At 47.4% G+C, this 21,441-nt stretch overlaps 3 protein-coding genes across 5 annotated transcripts in view; 2 read left to right on the top strand and 1 right to left on the bottom strand.

The window, feature by feature from the left end:
• The window catches only part of RSPRY1 (ring finger and SPRY domain containing 1), a 36,964-nt gene extending 32,601 nt beyond the window's left edge, over nt 1-4,363 (top strand). The window contains exons 14-15 of the mRNA XM_040253928.1: nt 499-603; nt 2,811-4,363. Coding sequence (XP_040109862.1) covers nt 499-603; nt 2,811-2,907 — 202 coding nt within the window. The 3' untranslated portion in view covers nt 2,908-4,363. The remainder of the gene's footprint in view (nt 1-498; nt 604-2,810) is intronic.
• A 2,121-nt stretch (nt 4,364-6,484) lies between these two features.
• Nucleotides 6,485-12,827, top strand: LOC120873148 (ADP ribosylation factor like GTPase 2 binding protein). Of its 2 annotated transcripts, XR_005723393.1 has the most exons (7): nt 6,605-6,929; nt 7,635-7,696; nt 8,119-8,170; nt 9,283-9,389; nt 10,366-10,451; nt 10,680-10,776; nt 11,414-12,734. XR_005723393.1 is itself a non-coding variant. In XM_040253927.1 (6 exons), the coding sequence occupies exons 1-6, from the start codon at nt 6,892-6,894 to the stop codon at nt 11,513-11,515; spliced, it is 492 nt and encodes a 163-aa protein (XP_040109861.1). In that variant the 5' UTR covers nt 6,485-6,891; the 3' UTR covers nt 11,516-12,827. The 2 variants fall into 2 exon arrangements, 1 of the variants encoding a protein (XP_040109861.1); XM_040253927.1 differs by lacking the exon at nt 8,119-8,170 and having other exon boundaries at nt 6,485-6,929; nt 11,414-12,827.
• A 1,823-nt stretch (nt 12,828-14,650) lies between these two features.
• Nucleotides 14,651-21,441, bottom strand: part of LOC120873147 (plasmolipin) — a 28,505-nt gene continuing 21,714 nt past the window's right edge. Inside the window, exons 2-4 of one of the 2 annotated variants that reach the window (XM_040253926.1) lie at nt 18,954-19,127; nt 16,826-16,948; nt 14,651-15,610 (exon numbers count right to left, since the gene is read on the bottom strand). In XM_040253926.1, the coding sequence (XP_040109860.1) occupies nt 15,494-15,610; nt 16,826-16,948; nt 18,954-19,127 (414 nt within the window). In that variant the 3' untranslated portion in view covers nt 14,651-15,493. The remainder of the gene's footprint in view (nt 15,611-16,825; nt 16,949-18,953; nt 19,128-21,441) is intronic. The other variant, XM_040253925.1, reaches the window with a different exon arrangement.

Genomic DNA, 21,441 nt, shown 5'->3' with positions numbered 1-21,441 from the left:
TCTGACATGTGTTTTCCAGTACCACTGAGCAGTGAATTTGATTCTGACACTGTCTACCTGGAAATAGCTTCAGACCCCACCTGGAGAAGGGTTTAGTCCTACAGGACTGCCCTTTCCTCCCACTTTATGTGCCAGTCACAAGTCCAGGTCATGATCAGCTCGCTGTAACTGGAGGCTCCCATGCCCCCCACCTTTGGTTTGATTCATTTGCTAGAGCTCCCACCACAGAACTCAGGAAAGCAGTTTACTTCTGTGTACGTGTTATACTTTACCAGCTGAGCCACCAGGTAAGATGAGAATGACCAGCCTCCTCCATTCTCTGTTTTAGAAAATCATTGTAAGATTGAAATGAGATGTCTCGTGTGAAAACTTTACTGAATAGAGCTTAGGGAATACATGGTAGAATCCCATGTACAGCTCATTTTCAAGGCATTTTATATGCATCACAGCTCATTTATTTGTTGATCAAATGAACTTCCAACTGTGTTTTCTACTCAGGCACAGGCGTCTTGCTCTGTTGAAGCAAGTCAGTATCCGGGAAAACTGCTGCTCCCTGTGTTGCGATGAGGTAGCAGACACACAACTGAAGCCATGTGGACACAGGTCAGAGGGTTTGTTTGGTTATTTCCTCCTGTTTACATTACATTAGACAAAGTTCTACCTGTTCTTAAATTGCTTTTACAGTGTTACCAAGTTCCCTAGCTGTTCATCAAGGTTCATAATATCCAAAGTGGGCTGAAGGAGTTTTCAAAGTTTGCCAAGTCTGTCTTCCGGAAACCTGAAATAGAAGAAGCTGCTTGATATAGAAGACCCGTGTTTTTGTTTTGTTTTACTTTGTTTACTCACTACTTTATTTTTAACACATTTTTCATTCCAAAATGTAAAAGACTTAATGCTAATTACAGGTCTCTTAGGAAATCCCTTTTAGTTTTAGAGCCTTCTCGTGTACTTACTCTTTACCCTCCTCAGCATTGAGAGGGCAGCACCCTACTATCTAACCACTCTGCATTTGTAGGAAATGAGGACAGCCTGGATCCTGTAGAATAAAGTGTCTAAACATCAGCAAGAGTAGCAAGTAAAACAGTCCCCTAAAAAGGCCTCGCAACTAAGGTTAGAAGAAGAAAGAGGAGCTTGGGCAGTGTGCTGACTCTGGCCTGGCCCAGGCATGTGTGCTGATTATATACGAGCAGTACCTCTATCCCAGTGTTCCAGACCAGCTCCCTGTAATTCAGCCTATCCCATACACTGCCTTGCTCATGTTCTTCACATAGCTTCAGCTACCAGGTCTCCCTGTATCAGCTCTGTAGCCCAGAACTCAGGATCTGGGCTTATTCTTCTTTGAGCACTCTGGCCCTTATTGGTGGTTTGGCACACAATAAGTGCTCATGAAAGAGGGCTGAAATCTAAAAACTTAGAATCAAGTATCTTAAGTATGACCACAGTCTCCACACTAGACATATCCAGAACAAAGTTGGAAGAGGAAATTAAAAGAATTATAAGAAAGTCCAGCTCCACTTTCAGCAACAACACTTCCGTTAAGTAGAGGTTAAGAAAGGAAATCTGACTAAACTGAATGACATGTGCCACCCCCTAGAATAGAGACTGAAAATCTAAACATTCCTACTATTAATACCATGAAAGAAATTGAGATGATTTTCCCCCTTTGCCTTCCCCACTGAAAGCCCAGGTGGTTTCACAAGTACGTTCTTTCAAACTTTGAGGGAATGGATGGATTCTATATAAACTTCTCAGACTGCAGAAAAAATAGCAAAGTCACAATCTTTTTACAAAGCCTGCATGTTAATCATACAAAAAGCTGATGAAACACAAAAATGAATGAATGAAAATATAAACATAAAAATCCTAAATTATCAGCAACTAGTACCCAGCAACACGACCAAGAGGGGTTTATTTCAGGAATGCAAGGTTAGTGCAACATAGGAAATCAGTGTAATTTCTCAAATGTATTTACTCAAATGTAATTTCTCAAATAGGCCAAGGGACAGTGGAGCAGAGAATTAATACTTTCTGCAAAAATGCTAAAAATTCAATATCCATCTCGAATGACTACTACAAAACAGAAATGGGTATAGAAAATAAAAGTATAAATTAAGGATGGATGGATACTTCCTTTACAATATAAAAAATATATATATCTCAAACACAAGCATCTTTTTAAGGGGGACACACTGGAAGCCTTCCAAGACATGCTAGGGACCAGACAAGGATGCCTGCTGTCAGCACATAACATCAAAGACCCAGTGTAGCCAAAAATAAATAAATTTTTTAAAATTAAAAAAAAAAAAAAACAGGTGAGAAAGAATATGTGTAAAATGCCACCTTTAGGGAAAAAAAAAAAAAGTTAATAGTTTTGTCCCAATATATGAAAAGAGGGACACAGTAATATAACAGAAGCCCCAAAGTAGAACTACTTATAAAGAAAAATATAGAGACATTATGTCAAATCTGGTGAAAGATAGACTGTTCAACAAATTATAATGGGACAGATAGCTAACTGTCTTGGGGGGAAAAAAAGCATTGTATTTCTACCTACAGATACACACGTCTATGCATAGGCTGTATATATCCAGACTTTCTGGAAGAATGCACACGAACTTTTAACTTATTCCTCAGAAGAGGAAGACTGAAGGTCAGAAGTGGAAGAGAGACTTACTGTTTATATATTTACTTAATGTTTCAGCCATGTGTGATTATTACCCTTTCAGTTAACATGCTCCATTGAGTCAGCACATCATCAGTCTGACTTTTTGAAGAACTGACCTAACTGGTATCTATGTCTTTCTCCTCAGTGATCTGTGCATGGATTGTGCCTTGCAACTGGAGACCTGCCCATTGTGTCGGAAAGAAATAGTGACTAGAGTCAGACAGATTTCTCATATCTCATGACACACGTGAAGAGGCCTCATGGACTTATTTCTACTCAATTCCAGCCAATGTTGAAAAGAAAAACAAAGAAAAAATCTCTAATCAGTTGTATGCACATTGAAACTTATAGCCATGGCCAGATTTTATGCTAAAAAAAATGATAGTTTATCAAAGATAAAATTCTCCTAGAATCGAACCCAACCTGCTAGCCCTGAGAAATTCCTTTTAAGGCCAAGGAAACCTGAATGCCAGTAGCTAGGCCTGTGGTAATTCCATGAAAAGCTATAGGAGACAATGCCCTCTTGAGTGCTTGAAACCACACTGGATTTCTCCAGGTTGGGTTCATTTGATTGTGTAACACAGGATGTTTTGTCTCATTCTAAAGTTTTTATTTTAGGCAAAAGTCATTATGGAGAAGTAAATGATAGCATTTCTGGGTTAAGCATAACTTCCCATTGGTCAGAGAGCCACTGGTATCTTAAGCATGGATACTGCACTGCAAGACTTGAAGCCGTAAAACTAGAATCCCACAGGTCAATACTACAAGCAACATGGAGGGCCTGAAAGAAGGTGCACAGACTGTAGACAAAACAAAACCCAATTTTTGATATTTCAGTGATCCCAAAGAACATTCTAGTTTTTTTTTTTTTTAACTGCAGAAAATTGGTGGTATTTTCACATTCATGATGTTTCTATCCAATTTCAGTACCCACATTTTGTGAGGAAAAAATGTTTTAACAATGCAGGAGGAATTCTTAAATTAATTGCAATGTTAGACTGGAGAAAATTTGGTATTTAGGGTATTTTTAAGGTACCATCAAATCAGGTCTTTTTGGTTTTTGTTTAAAATAATTTTTTAAAATCAGCATTGTTTTTGGAAGTAATATACTTTGAAACTCTTGAACTAATAGTCTCAAAAACTCTTAGAGGACAGTCTGAGAGCACGTATTCCTACTGTTTAAAATAAATACATGTTTTTGAATAGTAAATTCAGTCATGGATTGTTGACTATGTCTTCATCAAAAGTGTTATTCCCTCTCAGGGTCTCTGGTGAAGACCTTCAAGAGTTTGGTTTTTTCTCCCAGAAAATTGGAAGGTAGAATTGTAAATTCATAGAACTTATTTTATAATGGTGTACCTCAGCAGCTGCCTTTCAATTTATGCCAAGTCCTTACTGAGTTTATACTTGAATAGTAAATATGTCTTCTCAGTTTTACAATGTCTTAAATTCAATGCACATTTTTTTCTTCCTTCCCCACCCTTTCTTGTTTGTAGTTCATGAAATCGTCCTATTACAGAGCTGATTTCCTTCCTGGCTGTACTTGTTGGGGTGCTGGATTTTTTCCATGTCTTTAGTCTTCCATAAATTCAAATATATATATAAATATATATATATATATGTTCTCTTCTTTAGCTTGTGGTAAATACAGTAATTTGCATTGAATAAATAAAACATTTGTTGCCTTTTTTGACTTAAGATTTCACAGCTTTCATTGGTGCCTGCTGCTAAGGTTCCAGGATACTCGGGTTTATCCTTTCCAGGTTAGGATAGAATCAAGTATTAGAATTCAGAAGCAAGGTTAATCACTTACTCATCCAGCAAACCTTTATTGGACACCTAATATATCTCGGGCACTGCAACTATGTGGTATACAAAAACAGATCTGTTTGTGGAGCTGACATCTGGTAGTGGGGAGAATTGAGAAGGCAATGGCACGCCACTCCAGTACTCTTGCATGGAAACTCCCATGAAGGGAGGAACCTAGTGGGCTGCAGTCCATGGGGTCGCTAAGAGTCCACAGGACTGAGTGACTTCCCTTTCACTTTTCACTTTCATGCATTGGAGAAGGAAATGGCAACCCACTCCAGTGTTCTTGCCTGGAGAATCCCAGGGACAGGGGAGCCTGGTGGGCTGCCATCTATGGGGTTGCACAGAGTCGGACACGACTGAAGCGACTTAGCAGCAGCAGCAGCAGCAGTGGGGAGAAAACTGTTTTTCCTTATTGTAATAACTTGAGTGCTTTGAGAAAGAGCAAGGAGAACCTAATTTAGATGAGGGGAAGGAGAGAAATCTCACTGAAGGAGTAACATTAATTTAAAAAAAAAAAAAAAGGAAGTAGGACCTAGGGATATAGCCAGGCAGAGACTGAAAATATTGAGCCAGTTTCTGGTCTCGGGTGGTTGAGTGACTGGCAGCTTCCACTTCCTGTCTCTTGAAATATTCTTGGACCTAGCCACCATGGTGTGGGAAAACCCAAATATCCATGAGAAGACCTACAGAGAGAGGAACTGAGACAGCCCCCTACCCCTCAGGTCCTCTGTTCAACATCCACAACTGAGCTATTGCAGCTAATACTAATTTGAGTAAGCTTCTTGGAAGAGGTCCGCTATCCTCAACTGATGCCAAGTAGAACAGAAACAAACTGTCCCTACCAAGTCCTGTCCATGTTACAGATTACTGAGCAAAATATTTTTTCTTTTTTTTAGCCAGGAAGTTTTTGTTGGCTAGTAACAGCATTAGATAACCAGAATAGATGGAATCAAGTTTCCTTCTCTGCTCTGATGCTATGTATTAACTCGGTCTGGTTGTTTACCAAACCTTTCTGAATGCCTGCCTTCTACTTGGTACTAAACAGAGATAGTACCTCTGAGAACTGATCTCACCCTAGATACAACTGTGTCGTGGTAACGAGTTTAGTTCCACACCCCACTGATAAGCTATTTTACGTTCATTTAAAGATATCTGTCCATTCAGGCTGGCCATCTGACCCACAGATCAAACATGAACCATATCTAAAATGTACCACATATTTGGCCAAAAAATAAAATGCAACCGAAAAGACACAATGTCTAGTGATCCAATCAGAGAACAGGTCTAGGGTACCCTTTTGTAAAATTGGGCAGTTTCAGAGGGGCTTATCCTGGAGCAAAGTCACCTGATTGCATTGCTCAAAGTGGTTTTGTCAACGTTAATCTTGCCTAGTTACCCAAGAAACGAGTTACTGCCGAATAATTTTTTATGTGAATGTTCATGATGTAAATTACAGGACATCCAGTTCTTGCGGTGGGGCTGGCTTTGGTAGCTGTCTCGTGGTAGTTCCACGAGAGGGAGCAACTATCTCGAAAATCAAACGTCTGCACTATGTGGCTCAAAAGCTAAGGGATTGACTGGAAAGATTTTTGATTTACAGTGCTGGCTCAGAGGTTAAAGCGTCTGGCTCCAATGTGGGAGACCCAGGTTCGATCCTTGGGTCGGGAAAGATCCCTGGAGAAGGAAATGGTAACCCACTCCAATATTCTTGCCTGGAGAATCCCATGGACAGAGGAGCCTGGCGGGCTACAGTCCACAGGGTCGCAGAGTCCGACACGACTGAGCAACTTCACTTCACTTCAAAAACTAATTTGAATAACTTAATCTTCTTAAATCTTGTAATTCATTCCCAAGTAGCAAGTGGGGAAATCGAGGCTCTCTCTGGGCTTCCATTCCTTGCTGTTCATATTGGGTACGTCTTGGCTTTAATCACCCGACAGCGTGAGTATACGTCAGTGAGCCCCTGACCTGCTGGATGCGGCCCAGTTTCCTCTCGCTATCTTCCATCCTTTTGCCTCACTTCCTCTCCCTATCTTTGTCCCGCCCCTGGTTTTGGGTAACGCAGACCTGTGATTGGTTGCTAGGAGCCCCGAGGCGGCGGAAGGGTCGCGGTGGCCATGGTGACGGGAGGCGGGGCGTGGTAACTGACGCCGGACCCAGCGGCCGTAGCGGCGAGTTTAGCGAGGGCTGGGAGGCCTGGCCGGCGTGTGGCCGCAGCCGGGAACCTTGAGGCCGGGGCGTCGTGCGCAGGCGTTACTCGGCTGGGCCGTGAGCCTGCCGTGGCCTTGGAGGCGAGGCCTCCCGGATGCCGGTTGGAGCTCTGCGTTGCAAAGCAGGGGCTGCGCCCGGGCCGCAGGCAAGGGTAGAAGGCCAACGGGTCCGCTCCCCGACGCGTGGTGGATGCGGCGGCGGCGATGGACGCCCTAGAGGAAGAGAGCTTCGCGCTGTCCTTGTGAGTCACGCCGCCCGAGCCCGGGAGGCTGAAGGCCGGGGCTGCTGGCGCTTGGCCTAGGCCTCCGCCCTGCGAAACCAGTGCCGTCAGTGGGGGTGGGAAACAAACAAGACTCCCCCCCTACCCCACCCCATCCAAGTTCCCGCGGTGGACTCTGCCTCTGCGGCGACCGCGGGGTTTCAGGCGCCGAGGACAGGAGCGCAGCGTGGTGTCGCGCGATAATACACGCCTCTGTCACAATCCCCCGGTCTCCAGTCCTTAGTTGTCAGCAAAACCTGGTGGGTTTGAGCGGCCGAGGCCCGACCGCGGGTCAGAAGACCCTCCACCGCCACCACACCACCATCCCCAGGGACTCTAATTTGCCCCTCCCCACCCCAGCCTGTGTGTTGACCGCACCAGGTTTACGCCCGCCCACGAGTAGATTGGTGTGGGGTGACAGTGAAGATGCGGTGAGTAGAACCCACAGGAAATAAATGTGAGGAGCCTTAAGATGTCTGATGTAAGCCTTGACACCTTTTAGTTGTCCCTCTATGACTCCTTGTGTCCCATCAGTTTTCTGAAAGTAGATCCACTACATTAAACTTTGATGTCAGAGGTGTGTAAAGTGTGTTTTCTAGAATTCATTTGAAAAGGGCCATAGTACATTTGCGGGGAGGGGGCCAGGAATTAAGCTGAAACAGTACCTAATCCAGGTCTGTTTTTCAGCTCTTCCGCCTCTGATGCAGAATTTGATGCTGTGGTGGGATATTTAGAGGACATTATCATGGGTAAGCTTCCCTACTCCACTCTTTAGTTTTTAGACTCTTGCTTTTAACAACATTGAAATCCACTTGTAGAGTTAATTTTTAAAAAGAGAAAACATCATGCTGCATATAATGTTTAATGTGGCATACTGAAATAGGAAGTGTGGTTTGCCTTAAAGTCATATAGCCCCTACTCCTGAAAATAATTGATTACAATAGATTCAGTCCCCAGAAGGGACTCATTCAGGTAACAGGGCACCTTGGAGTTATGGGGCTCATGGCAAAACTTCAGCAAATATTAACTACTTTATTTCAGAGAGTAAGAGCGGTTTTTAGTCTTGAGTCTTAATATTTTTGTGACATAGAGCAGTGTAATAGCATAACCATAGCACACGTGTCCATGAGGAACACGCTGTCATGCTTCAGCTGGTTCCATATTTTCCTAGGTCCTGAGTTCCTATTTCTGGATTCATTTGGGCTTCCCTGGTGGCTGAGCTGGTAATGAATCCACCTGCAATGCCAGAGACCTGGGTTCGATCCCTGGATTGGGAAGATCCCCTGGAGAAGGGAAAGGCTAACCACTCCAGTATTCTGCCCTGGAGAATTCCATGGACTGTATAGTCCATGAGCTCTCAAAGAGTCGGACACAACTGAGCAACTTTCACTTTGGCATCCATAGGTCCTGCTAACTAATAAGTGGTAACAGGCATCTCTCATTTAAGACAAATGTGTGGGAGAGAAAAACTTGAAAAAATCTCTTGTATGGGTGACTTTAAGTTTGCTGGGAATAAGGAAAAGAACACTGTTGTTTAGTGTTATTAGCTGTATTTCTTAGTCTTGTTTAGTGAAAATCACTTGACCCAGGTTTTGTACCTTTGGGTCCTATAAAGGTTCGTGACCTTAACTCCTAAATACAGATGAAGATACAACATTAAGGTCCCATGTCAATCAGAGGATTCCTGGGGAATGCTGAGGAATACCTGGAGTTCTTTTGGCCTCTACAAGAACCTTGTTTGCAGTGAGGGAAATGCGCTTTCTGTAAGCCCAGGGCATTTATTCCTACATCTAGGCCATTTGTGAAGCATTCCTTTAGTTTTTGGAAATGATATTCTATTTGGTTGTTGAAATTCCCTTAACCCTAATAAGTGTTTGCTATGAATCAGTCGCTATACGTGAATCCTCATCTAAATGCCACCTAGCAATCTTTTATGATAGGTGCTTTGAAGTTGAAGTTGAAGAAACTGGGACTCAGAGAAATTAACCTGCCCAAGGTTACCCAGTGTTAGCGGTTGAGGTGGGATTTAAACTCCGGTAGTCTAGCCTCTATCAGAGCCCATCCATCTAATCACTACACTGTTTCTACCACTGCAGCTGAATTTAAGAGAACCATTTGTGGAGTTCCCAAGCCACCCTGCCCTGAATGGCTGTGTTTAAACTGGATAGAGGGTGGTGGCGGTGGTTTCACACAGTGTGAAGCCTCTTAATGCCATAGAACTTTACCCTTAACACCGTTAGCTTTCCCTCTCCTAAAGGCTGGCCATTTAGAAAGCAGTTCTGCTGCCATTTAATTCTCATGTGTTAAAAAGAATATGTTTCCTCTTGCGATTCAGATGATGAGTTCCAGTTATTACAGAGGAATTTCATGGACAAGTACTACCAGGAGTTTGAAGACACGGAAGAGAATAAGCTCACCTACACGCCTATTTTTAATGAATATGTAAGTGGGTTCCTATTTCTCTTACTGGAGATAGGATTTCTTTGAAATATGAATTTAGGATTTCTTTAAAATATGAATTTAGGATCAAATAATGTTGAAATCTGCTCAACTTTTAGAATCTGCCACCAGCACCCTGCTAGGAAGTCTAATTAGAATTGGGTTTAGTCTTCATCACCTATTATTTTCCTTTGCATAGTTCTTGGGGCTGTTTTCCAAATAGTTAATGATCTTGTCTGTTTTAAAAACATGGCTGACTTTATCATAATCCTGCTTTCAGTTACAGTGTATGGGTTCACCATACCTTGCACTTACATACTTTTGACCTTTCAGCTTTCACACACTATTTTTTCTTACTGCATAATTCAATCAAGTATGCATGACTGTTAGATAAAAGTGAAAACCAAGCCCCAGATCACTAACTAGTTGGTGGCAAAACCAAACTAGAACCCAGGAACCTTGGCTCTGGACCCTTGGGTCTTTGCATATGCCAAGGCCCTGTGCAGCCTCCTGTTAGGATCTCATCTGTCTGAGAAGTTTGAGCCTCCAGGACTTAATTCCTTGAATGCAAAAGTATGGCAGAGTTGGTGAAAGTTTCTTAAGCCAAGCCTCCACTTTTAACAGATCTGTGATTGCCTTTCACTGTATGCTTTTTCATCTCTTTCTTTCCACAGATTCTATCTACCCAGGCAGAAAAGCCCCCACTTACTTCACTCTTCATTTGGTGCCATGGGGGGTGGGAGCCCTTCTGCTTTCTAACCCTACCCACCTGGGAGCATTCCTCTTGTGGCAGTGTAATTACCTGCGTACACCTCTCCCCTGGAGGGCAGAGGGCAGGGGTGGGATGAGCTCACTGAAGAGAGGAGCTGGGTTTGGGTTCTCTCTGGTGCCCCCAGCGCTCAGCAGGGAGCCAGGCACACAGAAATGTTTGCAAAGGGCTGGAGAACAGGCTATCTGAAAAGAAGTTTTACTGTTACAGATTTCTTTGGTAGAAAAGTATATAGAAGAACAGCTGTTGGAGCGGATTCCTGGATTTAACATGGCGGCTTTTACAACAACTTTACAGTGAGTTGAACTTGACTTTTTTTAACCTCTTGGTACCTTGCTCCTCCTCAACTCTGAAAATTCATAGACCCTCCTCCCTTTTTACCCCCCTGGTGCTTGAACATCAAGCTTCAGAGCACCTGGTGGTTAGGTCCTGGGTGGGAGGCCCTCCATACCTTTGAAGGAAATCTCAAGGAGATGGTCTGTGTCGTCAATTGTTCATGAAGCAACCACCCTTCTCCTTCGCAGGCACCATAAAGATGAAGTGGCCGGTGACATTTTTGACATGCTGCTCACATTTACGGATTTTCTGGCTTTTAAAGAAATGTTTCTGGACTACCGAGCAGTAAGTCCTTGTCTGTTATGCCACAGTGAACCACTTAGAAAATTCCAAGTGGACCTGTCAGGCACAAACCACCCTCTGTGCTCCCCGCTGTAAGACTGGCCAGTGTCAGCTGGACAGCGAACAGCATGCCAGCAGAGCAGCTGCTCTGGCCAGGGCCTGGGGCGCTTATGAAGAATTACACTCTTATAGTTTTGGTGAAACCAAAGGTCCCAGGCACCTTACAGGGTCCCTGTATAATCAAAAGGACAAAGCCAAAAAACAAGTCTTAATTGCCTTGCCTTTCTTGTGACACAGGATCTTAATGGGAGAAGGAAATATTTTTCACTGCAGAGAGGTGTTTTTTGTCTGTTTTGGCCTTGCTGCTTGGCACACAGGATCTTAGTTCTCCCAACCAGGGATCAAACCCATGCTACCTTCAGTGGGGTCTTAATCACTGGACCTCCAGGGTCCAGTGTACCCTGAGAGGTACATTTTTTGAGTGACCAGTGCTGAACAAAAATGCAAAATCACATCCTCCCTCTTCCTGTGTGCTCCCTGGTGGCCCAGCCTCCCACCCTAAACATCTCCCTCCCCAATCAGAGCTAGAAAGGACTTTCTTCTGTCCCTTGCCTCTCAAAGCTGTGGTATTCTCTTGTAGGAAAAAGAAGGCCGGGGACTGGACTTGAGCAGTGGTTTAGTGGTGACTTCACTGTGCAAATCATCTTCTGTGCCAGCCTCCCAGAACAATCTGCGGCCCTAGGTCCCACCTTCAGGCTCTGGACTCTTCCTGGCCATCACCAGCTCAATAGACTGGGAGAGGCTTTGGCTAATGATGTCAGAAGAATACATCTTGGAAAGACTGACTGTTCTGCAACTCTTCATTGATGTTAAGTATTGATGGGTCAGAAGATAATTACCTGACCTTCCTGGGACAAGACATTCTTGTTTTTGGTAACCCTAGTACTCTTCCCTGAGTAGACCCCTCTCTCAGGCTTCAGAGTCTGGCTCCTGCAGCAAACCCAAGTCCAGCATTCTACCTGGGATGCCCGTCCCCAGCATTCATGTCAGGGTGTCCGTGTTGGGAAAATTCACCATCAACTTTCTTGGCCCAGCAGGCCTTACATGTCCCAGGAGGCTTTTCGTGCATTCACAGCTCTTTATATGGATCACAGTTTGAGTCCTACAGCCTCAGTGGGGGTTTTGACTGGGAGGATTTATCTAGGGGTTAACTGCAGCTAGCTGCCCATCTCAGGATTTCTGAAAATCCTATCATCACAGCTAGAAGGAATCAACTTACAGAGATTTCCTTTACCTAAAAGCTACATGGGAAGATCAGTTTCTAGTCTTACATGTGCAGTCTTTGCATCACTGTCTTCTACAGGTCCAGATGTAGTCCCATTGTTTCCATAACCCTCGTTTACGTGTTTTTGAAAAAATATTTTTATAGATGAATACTCAGGCTAACCTAGTGGATACAGTCTTGGAACTTCCATGATTACCCACTTCAAGATCAAAGTATTATATGCTGTGTGCTTTTTAGCTGTTAGTGCTATGAAAGCTAAAATGCTTTCTACCTTGGTGGTCCATTTTACTGGGTGCCAGTGAATGTATGCTGGAAGTAGTCTAAAATATATCCTTTTCTTAGAGCATGTTCGTGTTTGTGCAGGTTTGCCTAAAACCCTTTCTGTGTAAATCAGCTCCTTAGGTTTGGGGTAGGGGCTCTGTACTTCCTTCTTGGCTGTCAAAATAATCCTACCAAGATAGTGTTCCATGGTCTAGCTTAGCACGAGTAGGAGATAGCAAACAGCTTTACTGGTCATACTGCTTAGATTCAGTACATTGTCTTCTTACAGTGTTGGATAGAACATTACTGGCCGGCCAGAAAACATGAGTGAAAGAAAAAATGTAGTAGTTCAATACCCAATGTGTACTTAGTTTTTTGTTTTTATTTTTAAAGTAAAAATAGGAATCTCTACTAACTTTTCAGTTGACTCTTGGTTTTAAAGGATGAGCTACAGGCTGTGTGTTTTTCTGTACCGACATGGCACTTATTAAATACTTTTGTACCATGAGTAGGATTTGAGGTGTTTTGTGTAAACCATCTTTCTAAATGAGCCAATCCCTTGTGTACTACTGCTGCTGCCATCAGGTTGTCAGAGCTTTGGTCTTTCAAGCCAGAGGCTTCCTTAAGCCCTGACTCTCCTGGCCTTGCTTACCCTTCTTGCTCTTTCTATAAATGGGACTGCCTGTCACAGGCCGGGCATGTTGGAAGCACTCGAGGAAGACCCCACTGATCAGTCTGGGTGAGAAAAAGCAAGTGGACAAATGCAAAGATGAAATTATGAAACGTGAACAAGAAAGGCAGATGGGTTTTTTTCATCCTTCTCCACTCAGAAAAAAAGCAGGCAAGCCTGCTGTAGCTTCCCATTAGAAATAGGCTTTCTGATTTGAAAAAAAAAAAAAAAAAAACTTACCAGAACTCTCTGTCCACTCAGGAACTTATATCATCATGTGCCACCTTTAGAGGGGCTTAGGTGTCTCTTCTCTTCCACGGAGACGGTGGTTCCGTGGAAGAAAAGCTATGACTAACCTAGACAGTGTTATTAAAAAGCTAGAGACATTATTTTGCTGACAGAGGTCCATATAGTCAAAGCCACGGTTTTTCCAGTGGTCATGTATGGATGTGAGAGCTGGACCATAAAGAAGGCTGAGCGCTGAAGAATCGATGCTTTTGATCTGTGGTGTTAGAGGAGACTCCTGAGAGTCCCTTGGACAGCAAGAAGATCAAACTAGTCAATCCTGAAGGAAATCAACCCTGAATATTCATTGAAAAGACTGATGCTGAATTCCAATACTTTTGCCACCTGATGTGAAGAGACTCATTGGAAAAGACCCTGGGGCTGGGAAAGATTGAAGGCAGGAGGAGAAGGGGACAACAAAGGATGAGATGGTTGGATGGCATCACTGATTCACTGGACATGAGTGTGAGCAAACTCTGGGACATAGTGAAGGACAGGGAAGCCTGGCATGCTGCAGTCTGTGGGGTCACAGAGTCGGACACAGCTGAGCGACTGCAAAAGGAATGGCCAGTGTGAGAAAGCCCCAGCTTCGGGGGACACTTGCCTCTTCCTATAGCTTAGGCCTCAGCCCTGGGCAGCACTGTTCACCCACACAGCAGGGGCTGAGGACTTGGGGGGCATCGGCCTGAACCACAAGGTAGTTGTTTGACAAAGCATGTTAACATCTCCGCCCAAAGAAGCTGTTTCAGGGTGTCAGAAGCCTAGCTGAGGATTTTGTTTTCTCTTAAGCCTCAAAAGAAAATGTCGGTCCTCCTTAAAAATGCTCTTCTTATGGCTTGATCCTGCAATGACGATAATTTATTATTCAAACTCTGAGGCACTGGAGAGTAAAAAGGGATGCAGTTAATTGTCATCCCAGGACAACAGGCCCAAACTAGGCCTATACCGGGCCAGCTGGGACATGGGTTTCTGACTTAACCTAGCCCTCCCCTGCCCCTGTCCCCCAGAGAGGAGCTCATCCACAACTGTTTGAATCTAGTTACACTTTCATTGTTCCCAGTTTTTTAAGGTGGGACCAAGGGGTGCCCAGAAATGCCTGTGGCTTGCTATTCAGAGCATGTTGTGCTGTTGTAGGAAAATAAGCTCAGGGGGACCCCCCCTCTCTCTGCTGCTCCTCCTCCTTTCTGCTGTCAGCTCCACACACTAAGCACCTGGATTATCTGATCTCTGAACTTCACAAGCTATCAAGGTAGGCATATCAACCGATTGTTTGAATCCTCAGATGTGAAACCCACAAATGCAGAAGGCCAACTGTACTGACTTAGGTTGTGGCTTCCTGGTGTTTATAGCATCTCTAACTGTGATTCCCCAACATCTTTTCCAAATAAGTTCTTCGGTCTTTATTTTTGTAAAAAACAAAAACAAAGTTACCACCACGCACAGGGCAACTCACCAGCAAGGCCTTACGTTCCCTCCCGTCCCAGGTGCCTAATTAACAGCATCAAGGAGGCAGTCAGCATTGATGTTAGTTTCCCCAAAGGGAAAATGACGAAACAAGGGCTTGGGAAAAGGAGGGAAGCCTGGATCAGGTTTTCATCATTGAGAGTCTCTTAAAACTGATTTGTTTTAAATAACTGGTACGTTTGAAAGGCAGGAAAGGAAAACCATGCTGTCAGAATCATAACCCTTTCTATATGTTTCCCTACAAGTGACATGTTGGCTTGGGGGAGGGTCAAACCAGAGTTAATGTTTTCAGGAATCAGAATGGTTTCATGAGTTTGCTCAGCTTTCCCAGAACAAAAACCAGGATAAATACTTGCTGCTTGTTAGGCTTATTCTATGGTGGGTCAGGGGCTGCGGGTGTGGAGTTCACTGTTAGTGTATTTAGTGCTGGCAAGAAGGCTAGGTCACAGCTTTGGACACGAAGTCCTAAGGACAAAGCAAGAGAGTCCCGTATCCCCCATCACCTTCTGAATATGGAGGGCGGAGAGGACTGTCTTGGCTGTTGGCCTCTCTCCAGGCCACATGCCTGCCAGAGGAAGGGTCCTGATTCCTTGGGAGTGTCGGGTGAGCCCGAGAAGCCTGATGAGCAGAGATGAGCATGCGTAGTCCCTTCCAGGCTGACTCTGTACAGGGTGCAGACTTCAGGCTTCCGGAGCCACCTGCACTGGGAGCAGGCTGTGGCCTTCAGCCCCACAGTGGCCCATCGCACAGGTGGTTTAGGCATAGCCACCAGCCATCTGACTGGTGGCTGCATTGCTGCCTACTCCTCGCCAGGCCTGGAAGCTGAGGAAAGCGCTCACTCCATAGGCAATCATCACTAAACACGCAAAGAACTGAAAGAGAAGACACAGAGGTGAGTCTGTCTGAAGCATGGCACGTGGGGCTGGGGGCCACAGCAGTGAAACACAAGAGGGCAGGCACAGACGGAAGCCAGAGCCCCTCAATTAACCGAATGAGCCACACCAACTCCTGGTACCCGTACAGTCACTTAATGACTATGAGGCTGATGGGTACCAGGTTCTGGGTGCTAACTTTGCATTAACCCAGGCAAGCTGTGTCAGACTGAGAGGGAAGACTGGACAATATGCTAAGAGTGACAAAGGGGTAGGAGCTGCTTTAGACCCAGCTCCGGGATTTCGTTTTTAGAAGGCAACATTCAAAAGCTGCCCTAGAAATATTATGTAATTCATATTCCAGAAATCTCCATGTCTCTCTTCCGGTGACTGAGTTCACAGGTTTCAAAACCATCCTCACCAGGAAGAATGAGGAAGCCCAAGTCCTGGTCTAGCCCTACCCGGGGCTCAGTCTAGGTGTGTCCCTTCACCGCTCTGAGACTCGGTTTCCTGGTCTGTCAAAAGGGTTGGCCATCCCTCTCCCCCCGACCCTCCTGTACACACACACGGGCACACACACACACACACGGAGTGGAAGAACACTCATGGGTGATGCATGCCAGGTGTGTGGGGTTCTGGCACGTTACCTAGGAGAGCCTGAGAATCTCCCAGATAGTTTGCCCATGCCTTTCTCAAAGGTGGACGATGGAGAGCTTCTAACAGACTCGCCAAGGAGACATACAATCCTAGATCAGTGTGGCACAGGAAAGTTCAACAGGTAGCCCAAGCTTCATTTGCCAACCCGAAGCATTTCCCACGCATTCTGGTTCCTCAGCGTTTTGCTGTTAATTATGGACACCTGGTGGCTCAGTGGTAAAGACTCCACCTGCCAGTGCAAGAGACACAGGTTCAATCCCTGGGTCGGGAAGATCCCCTGGAGAAGGAAATGGCAACCCACTCCAGTATTATTGCCTGGGAAATCCCATGGACAGAAGAACCTGGCGGACTGTGGTCCACGGGGTCGCAAAGAATTGGACTCGACTTAGTGACTAAACAACATGGGCACCTGTGAGTCCACTGCGAGCTGGAGGGCGATTGAGCACGTGGCAGGTGCCGGGCCTGCGGTCAGGGAGCAGCGGGAGTCCAGGGGCATAGGCCTCGCTTTGACCCCTCTCCCCTGTAACTGCCGGGGGTGCCCCAGGGAACCATACTCACGGAGGCTGCTGCACGCTGGTTATACGGCCGGGTGCTCTTCAGGGATGTCAGCTCAACCGAAGCAGAGCAGGTGATGAAGGCCGTGATGTAGAGAACAGTGGCACCCACGTTAAATACCATTAACTGGGGGTTGGGGGAGTGGAAAGAACAGGCTTAAGACATGAGACTTTTACAGTAACTATGGAACTTCCTGTTCCCACTGACACATCCCTTCAGTAGCCAGAACAGGGACTGGGGCTTCAGGAGGAGGATGGAGACCACGTGGGTTTTTCCCACTAAAAGGGCCTCCAGAGGCAGAGGTCTACACAAGCCAGCCTGGAGGCCCTATGAGCAGAGAACATAAACATATTGAAGGCTGAGAGATGGTGGGGGCCTAAAGTGATCTGGCTGGAACATCAACAGTTCCAAGTGGTAAAACTCACTCCTGATGGCAAGAGGCCAAACTGAGCCTGTCTCAGTGCTCCAGCTGAAGGGCCTGCTCCTCCGTGGTGGCTCCCTGCCAAACCTGGCCCTTCCCGTGGCCCCTGAGGGCTTGGCTCTGAGGCTGACCCCAGGGGTGTGGTGGGGGGGTGGCGCTGGGGGGCCCTCACATCCCTACCTCCGCCCCCAGTGGGAGGAACCTATGTCTGCCTTCTGGCCACATCCTAGGCTCTAGGCCCCATGTCAAATGCCACGGTAAAGACCCTCAGCTGGCTGGCAAGGAAGGGCCCTGGGCTAACAACCAGTCCCAGGGCCCATTTCCCCAGTGCTTGGTCCCTGAAGTCAGTTCTTGGCAGATCTCTTAGCCCAGCCAGACAGCAAACTGATGGCCCTCAGGCACGTTTGGTTTATCTCATATTTTAAAAAAACAATTACCAACATTCTAAAGTTAGATTTCATATAAAAACTAAGATTACATATAAAACTTTCAATCTTAAAACATGAAGATTTGGCACCTGCATTCCCACAAACAACAGTTAGAGCTGAGTCGAGGCGGCTTCCTATGGACAGACAGGTTCTCCAGCACCCCTCCTTACCTACTTCACTCGTATGTCTTTTCTTTAGGGCCTCTTGCCTGGGCCCTAAAGGGGGCTTGTAGTCCCCATCCCAGAAAAGCCCGATTTGGCAATCCTAATTCCACCTTATCTAGGAGTGTGAGGCACTGCCCTGCCATCATGGCCTGGGAAAGGAGCCTCTCCCATCAGCAGCTGTGACTGGAGCCCCACAGCAGTGCTAAGAGACACCGAGGCCCCTCCATCTCCGGAGATGTCTTTCTTCAAGGCTCCTAGGACACAGGGCAGGGGCTGGACCCTGTCCAGGAAGTCAGGCCACCCCCTCGTCACCCCAGGATCTTCCCTCCAAGCCCAGTGCCCACTGCAAACACCACCTGGCTCCTACCAGTGATGTCAAGATCTAACAAACCCCGTCTTTCTTGAGGATGACTCACGTTTCCTCAGCTTCAAAAGTCATTGAATTGCAAACAATGCTGCCTAGTCCCAGCCTTGCTTGTCTGACAATCATGTGCTTCTCTCGCCTCTCTGCTCGCTGAAAGCCTCAGACCCCAGCTGCAGGGGTTTTCCGGGCTGGAGGGAAAAAAAAGCCCCAGCAGCTTTCTCTGTGTCTGGCCAGGGTACTTCCTATGGACACTCTCAGCTCTGTGTTCTAAGGAGACTGACCTAGGCAAACCGAGGACACTACCCTCTGCCAGGCTGCGGGGGCCTCACCCTGCGCCCAGCCCATCCTGCACACATCAGGCCCAGCCTTGGTGACTCCTGCCAGCTCACCCCAGCCTGCAGGCCCAGGGCTGCCGGTCTGGGCCCAGCCAGAGCCACAGCACCCACAGAATCAAATCCCAACTGCCCACCCCTCAAAAAGGAAAAATATTTTCAAGATCCCAAACAGCACCTCACTTGTACTCCCTCCGTGGGAGAAAGTCAAGCCTGAGTCATCCTGGATTCAAAGCTCTCAGCGCTCAGAAAAACTGGACACCCGAACCATTCATCCTTCTTCCCCCGCCCCCACTCAGTTCTACAGGCCAACGAGGACTTCAGTCAACCCCCAGCCACCACATCTCACTCAGGGAAGGTCACATTGTCACAGCCGGCCCAGAGGCAGAGGAGCCACCCCAAGGGCTCCTATCCAGACTCACCACCAGCGGCCAAGGCACCATGTACAGCTTCATGTGCAGCTGAAACAGGTAGAGGACAAAGAAGATGATTGTCACCAGCCAGAGGAAGACAGCGACGAACATCACCCAGCCGTAAGATGGATACAGGTGGTACGGAGTGTCAGCAATCAGGGCCCACACCAGCAGCCCCAGCACCTGGAGGGGATGAGACGGAGCCAGAGTCTCCCAGAGTCCCCAGCACTCAGGCCGGAGGCCACAGAGCAGAGGTTTCCAGGCCTTCGCCATGGCGCGCCCCCTGCAGGACACATTTCTCATTGGCCCGAGATATGTTTATTTGGCTGTTACCACATGTATACAAAGCCCTTGCCTGGTAACTTAACCTCCTTCAGACCCCAGCTGAAATGGTACGTGCTCCAGGGAACCTTCCCTACTCCTCCAGTCTGGGCTCCAGAGCCCTCTTCTGGGCTTACATGGCCCCTCAGGCACCACCCACCCAAAACAAATTCTGTTTCCTTCCCCAGACCGGAAGCCACAGCAGCACTGCCATCCACTCGGCTGCCTCCAGGGTGAGACCCCTGCAGCCCTGGAGAGGGTGGTCTCCCGGGCTCATCCAGTTCCCCAAGAAAATGACTGGCTCATTCATAAGTGCATGCTGGCAACCAGGACAGGACCCAAGCTCGGCCAGGGGCTTAGGAAAAGCTACTGAAAGAAAGATGAAGTCACCAGCACATGCCTGAGGCAGGGACACAATCACTGAGGTCCGGAGGTACAGAGACATCTGCCTGGAGCCCCACCAAGCCCCCTCCACCCAGCCTTCTCTGACTCGCCTAACTGCACCATACAGGTGCTACCATGCCTGCCTTCCAGGTGAAACTGGGCCTCGGAGAAGCGAAGGGACTAGCACGCCATCTGTACATGGCAAGGTGGGCCCCAACATCCCAGAGTGTGCAGAGCAGCTGACACCACGGCCTCCAGGGCCGACCGCCTGACTTATAACCCACTCCTCTTGCCAGCTGTGTGGCGCTGGGGCGACTCACAGCCACTCTGTGCTGTGCTCACAACACTGGTCGTGTGAGTATGAAGAGCACACTTACTCTATAAGGTCAGCGCCCATGAGGGTTCATGTATAAAAAGGAACTATTCCCAGCTGAGGACGCCGTCGCGCAGGGAATTCTACACAGGCAGGTCGGCTGACCCACCTCAAGGGCATCCTGGGGAACTTGGCAGAGTGGTACCTTACTTGCTCACTTGCTCTGCCTGCTGGTTTGAAGGACAAAAATTTCCCCAGCTTCCCAGACAAGGGAGAGCTGTCACTCACCTCAGAGCAGCCAGAAAGGGTCCCCTAAAGTGAAAGTCATTCAGTCATATCCGACTCTGAGACCCCATGCACTGTAGCCCGCCAGACTCCTCTGTCCATGGGATTCTCCAGGCCAGAATACTGGTGTGGGCAGCCATTCCCTTCTCCAGGGGATCTTCCCAACCCAGGGATCGAACCCAGGTCTCCCACATTGCAGGCGGATTCTGTACCATCTGAGCTACCAGGAAAGCCCTCAGAGAGGGTCCTGTGCCAAGGGCCAAAAGGGAAGTTTCTGTATCAGTCCCCCTCCACGTGTGGGGCAGGGCAGGGGTAACCTTAGCTGAGGCCCAGAATCCAGCAGCCCCTTTGACAGCTTTCTTTTTCCCTCACCACCGGAAATGAGAGGTAGAGGCTTGCCAGTCAGCTGCTGGGCTTTCACCCTGCCTGTGTGGTGGCACACCAGGCAAGTATCCCCGCCTGTGTGTGGCTCCCCAGGGCATCTCTAGTCCACCCGCTAGAACCCAGGCCCCTGGGTTTTGGGCATCACTGCGTCTCCAGTACCCTGCAATGCCGAGCACAGAGTACCTGCTCAGTAAACACATGCTCAGGCGCTAACCGGCCTCAGCTTCCTTATCCAAGAAATAGGGGCCAGACACCCTTCCGGCAAAGGTGCTGTGTGTTATAGGAAGATGCAGGCCTGAGTCGATAAATATGCTCTCAGCCTTGCCTCCCTCCACCCAGGGGTGGGAGTGGGAGACTCAGGAAGGCACCCTCTCCCCCTTCTCTCGAGGTTTTTGCACCTGCCCCTCTTCCTCTTCTGGGGGGGAGGGGTGAGTTCCCAGGGATGCCCACCTGGCTACTGCACCCTGCCAGCCTTCCTGCCCCACCTCCAGCCTCTAGTGTTCTCCTTCAGCCACCACCAATAGACTAGGTGGCCCGCAGGGCCCAGTGTGCGGTGAGGAAGGTGGGACAGGGAGCAGGGCCTTGTGGGCAGTCACACCACTGGAGGGGAGTCCTTATCCATGAGGATCCAGAGTCAGGGTGTCTCAGCCCAGACCCCCAAGCTTTTACCACTCATCCTTCGGACAGACACTGCCTGAAACAGACACATCAGTGGGGCCAAGAGCCCTCAGACCTGGCGGGGGGTGCGGTCACTGCTCGAAAGAACAGACACACCCAAAGCAGCAAGGCACAGGACCCTTCCAGGGGCAG

This window comes from Oryx dammah, unplaced genomic scaffold (assembly GCF_014754425.2).
Source record: "Oryx dammah isolate SB20612 unplaced genomic scaffold, SCBI_Odam_1.1 HiC_scaffold_13, whole genome shotgun sequence".
Lineage (NCBI taxonomy): Eukaryota > Metazoa > Chordata > Mammalia > Artiodactyla > Bovidae > Oryx > Oryx dammah.
The sequence above is the reverse complement of the archived record's forward strand: the minus strand, read 5'-3'. Positions and strand labels throughout refer to the sequence as shown.

Coding starts and splice junctions, on each gene's coding strand:
- LOC120873148 (XM_040253927.1), top strand. CDS start 6,892: ATGGACGCCCTAGAGGAAGAGAGCTTCGCGCTGTCCTT. Junction 6,930..7,634: donor GAGAGCTTCGCGCTGTCCTT/GTGAGTCACGCC, acceptor TCTGTTTTTCAG/CTCTTCCGCCTCTGATGCAG. Junction 10,777..11,413: donor TGTTTCTGGACTACCGAGCA/GTAAGTCCTTGT, acceptor ATTCTCTTGTAG/GAAAAAGAAGGCCGGGGACT.